Consider the following 10,017-nt stretch of genomic DNA (forward strand, 5'->3'; position numbering starts at 1 on the left):
TCGTTATCCATGACCCCTTGACACAGTTTTGAGCTAGATTCATAACAATAGTCTCTGGCATCATAGTGGTCCTTTCAAGATTCAATTTTGAGTTGTTTTGTGGGTAATACAAGCAAGTAAAGATCTTGTAGATTTCAAATTTTGATTAATATATTGGCTATAAACTCATATCCACCAAGTTTTTCTTTGTATAGGTTGCACAAGTGAGAGAGTGCTGATGAAGGTTACTTCAAACCCAAGATATTGAATGCTAAATTATGAGGTAAAAGGTTAAGTTTTTACCCGATTTTTTCTTGATGTATTTGTGATCTGGTAGATTATATCAGAGTAGAAACCCTACAGTTGGATACCAATTTAGTATTATTTCCATGGAAGAGCGTGTAAATCAAGGACCGTTACCAACTTTAGACCCAATTCTCAAGGAAAATCTATCAAATTCTTCATCCAAGAGCTCTTTCAGCTTCATGGACGAGGCATCTAGAAGTGTGAATTTTGAGTAAAAAGTAACCACGAGGACAGAAACAACCCAACCTCCTCAACCATGTAACTATTGTGCTTACAACTCCAATATGAGAATGCACAAAGTGCCAAAATCTATAAGGATGGAATGGACCACTACTATGTTAAGTTAGAAGAGAGGCATAGTGAATTCAAGGACCTAGTGCCAGTGGACTATAGTGGCAATCAATACTTCAATGATGAAGGAATAATTTATCTAATAGTGCAAAATTCTTACATTATGGACAAATGCGGGATGATCAGCACAAAAGAAAAAGTAGATGGAAGCCACCAAAGATGACACTTCCAAGTTTAACATTGAGGCAAGTAAACAAAATGATTTGACTCAATACGGACAATATTCATGTGGGAATATATAAGTATAGCAATGGGAAAAAAAATTCTTTATTATAAGTGTGATGAACCCTACGCTAAAGAATTATCCGACATGAAACGAGTATATCTCTTTACCTACTTGGTAGGTAGAGATACAAAAGTCGTCATATTGGATAAATATGGGCGGTGATACTATGTGATGGACCCAAAGAAACTAGAGAATTATACCAACTTTGGAGAACCACTCCATCAATATTATTTCATATGCCAAGTGTATCAAGACTTGTTGCATTTTAAACTATACAAAAAATTGAAGGATCTAATCCAATTACAACCTAAGTGATTGAATCCTTGACTAGTAGGGCTCAATATTTGACACCTAGACCTTTGGTATCCTTAGGTTCAATAATTTCAATGAATGAAAATAGAGATATGGAAATGCCTACAATAATAAACGTGATTAGAAATCAAGAAGCTGTGTTTGAACCTAGGGATGTTCATCATGCGAGACATGATAATAGAGAGGTGTTTCCTAGAGAACCACAAGTGGTAATGATAATCACAAACAATCAACGGATACAACCATTCCAAGTGGAAAAATGTGTTTCCTAGAGAACCACAAGTGGTAATGATAATCACAAACAATCAATGGATACAATCATTCCAAGTGGAAAAATGTGTTTGCCAAAACGTACAATGAGTCAAGAGATCCACACGCTCTTGTTCCACTTTTCAAGCAATTCTTGATAGCAGACCAAGTAATGGATTTTCATACTCAGTACGAGGGATTTAGGCTAACCTTAGAAGGAACTGCATTAACATGGTTCCAACTATTGAATAGCCAAAATTTTCTCAATGTAGAACAACTTTTGCAAGAATTTATAGAGGAATTTTCAAGAAGAGGGATAAGCACAATATTATTCCCAAATCTATGCATTCGGGCTTTTCTTTAAGCATTACATAGAAAGATGTCTAGCATTTGAGTTACCACAATATGAGAGGTTACCCTTTTTCTTTATAGAGGGCTTGAGAAACAAAACTCTCAAGAAGTACTTGCACTTAAAATCATGTACCACACTTGAGCAAGCTAGAAGGGAAGCATTAGGTCTAGTGGATAATTCCAAAGCATATGGAGAGGTATCAAAAGATACGAACATGCTACCTAGTAGTGCTTTCTCTACCAGAAGTGAAAATATGATGAAGTGGAGTGTTCAAACCACTGCTATGCCAAATATTGACCAAATGGTTGATGCACTTATCAAGAGAATGGGCAAAGCTTTAGACTAGACTAGAATCTGTGACAGCCACAACCAGCAATAAATGCACCATGTATGCAAAAATAGTGTGCAATTGAGCGAAAATGGATAATTCATGATACCAATGAGTGTTTCTATGATAGAAATTATGTGAGGGAGAGACTATTTGTGCCACCCAGGGTACTACCATTTGAGAGGAAAAAAGATGCACACATCCATCATGCAACAAATTTTTCTTTATAGCTTGGTGGACACACTTTGACACCCCTATCCCCTTACAAAAAACCGCTTTGGAGTTGCACTTTGCATAAAATACCCACTAACAAGACCACCACACAACTCACACACACTATTGCGACTTGTTTCACAGTTACTCACACACAAGACCTCTCCACCTCTCTCTCTTTGCACCCACAACCAATGGGGGGACACAACTACCTACACACACCCGTGAACACAATGCACAAGACCAACAAGGATAAGAGGGAGTGACAAAATGACACAAGACATAAGCAATTGGGCTTTATTTCACTTTGAAGGCTTGCTTACAACCATCCATGTGCAAGAAAACGATGTCTTTTCACCTATGGAGCTCCCATTGCTTCTTATGTACTCTACATACTTTTCTCATTGTGCGCATCTATCGCACGTGTCAATGCAAGGGACCTGCCAATACATTGTGTGCAAGCCACAAATGGATCCAAGCACGCAACTAGCCTAAACTAGTAAGCTCAAAGATGATGATGGTGTGTCACTCACCGCTCTACGCTTGTTGTCATGGAGGATTCCTCGCCGCGAAGAAGAAGGAGCCACCACTGCACCGCACTCAACCGCTTTGCTGTCACCGTGCCGTCATCCTAATGCTCAATCACACACACACTCTCACTCTCTCTCTCTCTCTCTCTTGCATACACACACACACACAAGGAGATGAAGAAGAAGAAGATGAAGATGGAGCAAGAGCACTCTTCAATTGCACAAATGAGAGAATAAGTGAATTTTAGGTTTAGTTGACTTTTATATGAGTTCGCCCCATTCACACTTGGGCTCCCATGCTTAGCCAACTAATCCCTTGAATGTTTTAGTTAGAGTGCACATCTCATTGGCAATCACTCTTACCCTTTTCCTTTTGGACCGACAAGCCCGGTACCTGAATCTACCAAATAAATAATATGGCGTCGGTCTTAGGTGATAGGAATGTGCGTAAGGGTTAACATGCCCCCCTTCTTCATGTAGATTCCATCCTCAGAAGCTATTGAGTTGAAGCTCGTTCATCGAGGTGGAAGAGCATTTGAGATGAATGTTCTTAGCCTTCTTCAATCAGTGCAAACAACATTGGCACAGTAATTGCATTCTCATATACAATTAAAAAGCACATGCAATTGTTGTAGGTAGACAATTTTATTGTTCACAGAATTTTAAACCATTTGTCAGCAATAAACATTAAATTGTAATATAATCAAACGCATAAACAGTTGTAAAAGTAAAAAACTAAACAAGTTCGGGCTCGCTAGTTTAACGATCGAAAGGCACTAAAGATCGACTATTAATACCATGGGTAAGCTTCTAAATTTTCTTTGGTCAATTAAGTTGTTTAATCACAAGAGCCAAGTATTTCATGTCTGAGGGCTGACTAGAGGCTATACCTAGAAGACCTTGTAGTTAAGCTACGATAAAAGGAATTGCTCATGAAATCATCGCCTGACTTATTTCCTTTTCTTTGTCCCCCCTAAGTCTTTTCACATTGTTTCAATTTTGATGTGTGTGCTTATTTTGTATGCCTTGGGTTTTTTGCTTTTCAAGGAAAAGCGCTCACATTGAGAACCTCTAGAGCTCTAGTACCATAGGCGATACATGTGAGTGAAGTACCAAATCATGTTGAGATTTCTCTTCCAGCTGAAGATTTTTCATTTTGGCACTTTGATTTTTTTTTGTTTGTCAGCATATTAATTTTGTAACTGGGGGGATCATATAACACTGTTATCCTTCCCAGGCTCATCACATTAGTAAACTCTCTATAATACTTAAGCTAAAGGTCAATAGGGACAAGGCCTACTAGAAATCCCTAGTACATTGCACACAATGCTGCCTAAATTGGATTAAGAACCTAAGTAACCATTGATTATTAGGAAGGCATTTTCCATGGTATTATATAAGAGAAGATCTCTAACGCCTAGCTTGGTCAAACTAGCTTAATTAGACTGCTTGATTTTTAAACCTAAACAAGTGATTATAAAAAAAAAAACATTGAATTTAATGTTTGATACTAACAAATACACTGAATATTTGCTACCAATCACAATTAAAGCAGACAAACATGGATGCAAAAAGATAAGGGGCCATGATAATGGACAAGAAACACCTATTTGTGTTAATGATTGCGCTTGATTTGAAGAGTGAACGACAGAAAGATTACATGAAAGTCCAAATCCTAACCATAGAACCACGTTAGAAAGGGGAAAATGAAAAAAAACACCACACACTCAGTGAATGCCTCCCTATAGCCCCATGATTTCACAACACCCCTATCCCCTAACAATCACATACCCAGACTCGCAATCTGCAAATGACTATTGTCCGTGCCTGTTCCGACCAACCCATACTATACCAATTCTAATACTTTCAAACACTTTGAGATTACAATCATAAACCCATTTAGATAGGAAACATCTGCCAATCACTCCAACATAAACCGTAAGCAGGCAGTCAATCATCCCAACCTTTGACCCTTCGCAGTAATGTATACTCACACATAAAAAATCCCAATACCCTCGTGCATCCCCAAGATCATTGACAGACATAAAGTTTGCCCTCAAGCTTTCATCCTCCAAGCATAGATCACAATCATATAGAGAGCATCCACTCTTTCAACACACACTAGAACTTATACCCTATATTCACACCCTACACGCAATAGAATCACTCAGATACGCGACATGCATGTGAACAAGAGAAAGAGGGTGTAAACGTTTTCTTTTCAGAAACAAACGGGTTGATCCTCCTCTTCAAAAAGCGATGCTCCCCACCAGTAGCTGGAGGCTCTCTCTGTAGTCGTTTGCAGCCCTACCTGCTACAAGCAAACCTGACCCTTTTCATTCCCTTGAGCTCGCCCTCCTGGAGCTGGACAGCTCGGCTCCCTACCTCATCCAGCCCTCCTTATCTAGAGCGCCCTCCAAGCTTGCTCTCCCCTTCTCTTAGCTAGCACTCGATCATTCTCTTTGCAGCTCTATAAGCGGCTCTCTAATCACCTTCTTATGGCCATGCTTTATATAGCCTGCAGCCACTGCCGATTATGGATGCCCGGACTCCTTTACAGCATCAAGTCCTCCTTTCTCTGCAGTGCGTGGCCCCTGTGCTACCAAACTTGACCAGCTCTAGCCTTTTTTGCCTATGGGTTCATCCCCCTTTCTTGCAGTAGTAAGCAACCCTGTACATCGTCTGCTCATTGTGGCTGCTCTCGAGCCTTTCCTCTTCTTTCTCTCTCTCCCTTTCCGCCAATGGCCCTAGACTCGGCCTCCCCTTACCTTTTGAGTTGAGTGGCCCTTCCTGGCCCCCCTGGCAGTGACATCCTCCTCACCTCAACCATCCAAGATCCTGCAGATGTCGCCCTTGCACAGTCACCTCCATGCACCTCCTCCTCGTCATATAGTTGGCAACCTCCCCTTCTCTTATGAACTGCCGCTTTTGCATCTCTCATGCAGCTCCTGGCCAGCCTCCTCATGCTATCCACTTGTCTCCTTACACCTTAGAGCACTACAGTGGCACCACCACCTTCCATTCAGAGCAGGTTGACGTCGTTTTTTTCTTTGTCTTTTTCCTTAAAAAACTCTTGCTTGGCAACCTTTCCCACGTTCACTATCAACCCCAATTGCTGAGGTTAAAAAAATAATCAATAACTTCTCGTCATCCCTGACCATATGGCCGCAAGTAAATATAAACCGCTCCCAAAGTTGATCCTCTGATGTCGAGATCTCCGTTGGGTGAGGAGACGACCGCCATGATTGCTTTCGACTTCGAGCTCAATGCGACATTCAACAATTCCCAAGAGATCGAGCTCGACCTTCATCCTGGCACAGCTTCCTCCCTACAACTTTGAATGACAAGCCCAAAACACGAGTTGTAGAGCATAACTGAGGCTACAGATAAAGATATCAATCATCGAGCTTTAGGCATTTGTAAGCATCTGGACTAGTAGAGCTCAAAAACCACAGCTTGACCAGTAAAAGGCCGCATCTGGCATACACATCACAATCGCATTTTCTGCAATCTGCATCTAGCACCTGTTCAAGCACTCCCCCATCATGCTACTGATTTCCACACCACTGCTATTGGCACTTCCATGTGTCGACAGAAACTGGGTGCACCATCATTGCCCACGCCCTCGTTGAGCATTCATGCTCAGCCATAGAATTATTTAGGTAAAATAGGACTGTAGAGAGAGAATGATATAAAATTGCTACATAGACTGCATAAGAAAAATCATTTCCCACCCCCTCGTTGAGCATTCATGCTCAACGATAGCATTATTTAGGTAAAATAGGGCTGTAGAGAGAGAATGATATAAAATAGCTATACATAGACTGCATAAGAAAAATGATAATATAGTGGCTATATAGATACGATAGAGATAGAGAGAAAATCATTTGCTACTGCAATCACCCGCCAGGATCAAATGGAAAGCTCGAAGCTCCCCCAAGCATGGTGTAGAGTCCATCTGGATCAAAAACAAAACATTGGCCGTGGCCATCCACCTCTAAAGCATGCACATTGAAGCCGCTCTTTGCACTTGTAGGCCAATAGACACACCACCCTTCCAGCTCTTCATAGCATGGAGCTTTGTCACCATGCATCCATAATCTCTCCTACCAACCATAAGCATACTTTTGATCACTTGAAACACCAGTACCATAAGCCGCTATCATGTCATCTGCTACTACAGAACCCTCAATAGTAAAGTCCACTTCAAAAAAATCTTGCAGCTGACACAAAGATACCTGTAAAGAAACCTCCAATAACACATGTATCCATAGCATCACATAAAATAGCAAGACACTGCCATTTGCCTCCACTTGCTGGATAGCCAAGAAAACATGTTTGCCTTGAAAACCTGTATCCAAACTCTTTGTAAATGGCTCCAAAACGAACTCTTCATACTTAAGAGTATGACCTGCTAGAGCTTCAACCAGTTCCTCAAATACCTCATCACCTGCAAGGTTGGTGGCACCTTCCTCTTTGCATGGAGCCTCTCTCTCATAGGCTGCACCTGTATCAGTTTCCATAGAGTCATCTGTTGGGATGGCCACAAACCCACTCCAAAACTTCAAAGTGCACCTCGACATGCCCATCAAGGCAAGTTTGCCCCACCCCCTGCATAGATAAATCAACTTGACCTACCACAATACTTGTCCCAACCCCTGCATAGTGTTATACTTATCTTCAACCTTTAGCTGGCTGGCTCGCAACTCGTATACATCTTTCTCCACTTCATCTACATGAAAAACATCATAAGTTTCGTACCTAGAAGACATGGAGTCTGTCTCCCACATGCTAGTTGTGTCCAAAGCACTACTAGAGCTTTGAGAGCTATCAAACTCCTCTTCTGATCTTGGCGGTTCTTGCACCTTTGCTGTCATCCTTGTTGCTGGCTCTAAAACTGACACCTCTTCTTTAAGATATTCTATCACCTCGTCTTCTTGAGCAATTGCAAGCAAGCTGGGTGGAACTCTGAATATGCTTCTCTGTATCTTTTGAGACCTGGTTGGGACTTGTTCTACCTCTTCTAGCATCTAGCATGGCATCACCTTCATGTGCTTTGACTGCATGCATATCAACAAAAGGAGTTTTTACTTCTTGACACTCTTTAATTTGTTTGGGCTTAGGTCCACTGGCTGTCATGATTATTGACTACAACAATCCTGCCTCCATCTTCTTCTTCATATTTTGACTCTTTGCTCTGGCGACTTTGACAACTTCATCAAAGGTCCTTGGATCTTCATAATCAACTCTCTCACGAACATAGAGATGCAAGCAAGACAAAAACCTTTCCAGCTTAAAGTATCCCACATGGGTTGCTTGGGTAGCAACCGCAAAAATCCCCCTAATAAGCTTCAAATTTACCAACAAAAGCATCAAAATTTTAAGTTACGTCCTGCTGCAAACCTTTGATCTTTGCATCTGCTTCCGAAGCCGACACCACCTTTTGGTACCTTTGTAGAAATTACTCGCAAAATTTGATCCAATTCTATTTGTGTGCATCTTCTAAACCATCGAACTAAGCTTTTGCTTTACCTCGCAGCACCAAAGGTAGAGTATGGAGCTTTGGCTCATCACCTGGCATCCATAGTACCGTCAGCATAAATAGCTCAAAATCGGCTATCCAATCGTCAGCATCTTCATCGCCTTTGAAGATTGGACCAAACTCCTGCTTGATCTTGATTCACGAACACTTGGTCAGGAAGCAATCAGTGGATCCCTTGTGGAGGCACCACAAGATGGAAAGGGGAAAATGGGAAAAAACAACACACTTAGTGAATGCCTCCCTATAGCCCAATGATTTCACAACACCCCTATCCCCTAACAATCACATACCCAGACTCCCAATCTGTAAATGACTATTGTCCGTGCCTGTTCCCGACCAACCCATACTATACCAATTCTAATACTTTCAGACACTTTGAGATTAGAATCATAAACCCATTCAGATAGGAAACATCCGCCAATCACTCCAACATAAACCGTAAGCACACAGTCAATCATCCCAACCTTTGACCCTTCGCAGTAATGCATACTCACACATAAACGGCCCCGACACCCTCGTGCATCCCCAAGATCATTGACAGACATAAAGTTTGCCCTCAAGCTTTTATCCTCCAAGCATAGATCACAATCATACAGAGAGCATCCACTCTTTCAACACACACTAGAACTTGTACCCTATATTCACACCCTAGACGCAATAGAATCACTCAAATACACGACATGCATGTGAAGAAGAGAAAGAGGGTGTAAACGTTTTCTTTTCAGAAACAAACGGGCTGATCCTCCTCTTCAGAAAGCGATGCTCCCCTCCTGCTGCAGCTGGAGGCTCTTTCTCTGCAGTCGTTTGCAGCCCTACCTGCTAATACAAGCAAACATGACCCTTTTCATTCCCTCGAGCTCGCCCTCCTGGAGCTGGACAGCTCGGCTCCCTACCTCATCCATCCCTCCTGCGGATTGCCGTCTCTGAGCACCCTCCAAGCCCGCTCTCCCCTTGTCTTAGCTAGCACTCGGTCCTTCTCTTTGCAGCTCTATTTGCGGCTCTCCAATAACCTGCTTATGGGCATGCTTTATATAACCTGCAGCCACTGCCGATTATGGATGCCCCGACTCCTTTACAACATCAAGTCCTCCTTTCTCTGCAGTTCGCGGCCCCTGTGCCCCTTTTTGTCTATGGGTTCATCCCCCTTTGCTGCAGTAGTAAGCAACCCTGTACATCGTCTGCTCGTTGTGGCTGTTCTTGAGCCTTTCCTCTTCTTTCTCTCTCTCCCTTTCCGCCAATGGCCCCTAGACTCGACCTCCCCTTACCTTCTGAGTCGAGTGGCCCTTCCTGGCCCCCCTGGCAGTGCCATCCTCCTCACCTCAACCATCCAAGATTCTTCAGATGTCGCCCTTGCACAGTCACCTCCATGCACCTCCTCCTCGTCATACAGTTCGTAACCTCCCCTTCTCTTATGAACTGCCGCTTTTGGATATCTCATGCAGCTCTTGGCCATGCTATCCACTTGTCTCCTTACACCTTAGAGCACTACAGTGGCACCGCCACCTTCCATTCAAAGCTGCAGGTCGATGTCGTTTTTTTCTTTGTCTTTTTCCTTTAAAAAACTCTTGCTTGGCAACCTTTCCCACGTTCACTATCAGCCCCAATTGCCGAGGTTAAAAAAATCATCAT

General features: G+C 42.3%; 2 protein-coding genes across 2 annotated transcripts; both read right to left on the reverse strand.

Moving 5' to 3' along the window:
• Positions 1–6,952: 6,952 nt before the first annotated feature.
• On the reverse strand, positions 6,953–7,435 carry LOC147446302 (uncharacterized). Its single transcript, XM_086525563.1, has one exon. It carries the CDS (start codon positions 7,433–7,435, stop codon positions 6,953–6,955), a length of 483 nt encoding a protein of 160 aa, XP_086381689.1.
• Positions 7,436–7,478: 43 nt separating this feature from the next.
• Positions 7,479–9,767, reverse strand: LOC147446303 (uncharacterized). The gene has a single exon (XM_086525564.1). It carries the CDS (start codon positions 7,874–7,876, stop codon positions 7,481–7,483), a length of 396 nt encoding a protein of 131 aa, XP_086381690.1. The 5' UTR covers positions 7,877–9,767; the 3' UTR covers positions 7,479–7,480.
• Positions 9,768–10,017: the final 250 nt, after the last annotated feature.

Source organism: Adiantum capillus-veneris, chromosome 12 (genome assembly GCF_014529385.1).
Source record: "Adiantum capillus-veneris isolate H3 chromosome 12, ASM1452938v2, whole genome shotgun sequence".
In the NCBI taxonomy this organism is placed as follows: Eukaryota; Viridiplantae; Streptophyta; class Polypodiopsida; order Polypodiales; family Pteridaceae; genus Adiantum; species Adiantum capillus-veneris.

Excerpts from the sequence above, each read along its gene's own strand:
- LOC147446302 (XM_086525563.1), bottom strand. The coding sequence starts at position 7,435 with ATGGGCATGTCGAGGTGCACTTTGAAGTTTTGGAGTGGGTTTGTGGCC.
- LOC147446303 (XM_086525564.1), bottom strand. The coding sequence starts at position 7,876 with ATGCTAGAAGAGGTAGAACAAGTCCCAACCAGGTCTCAAAAGATACAG.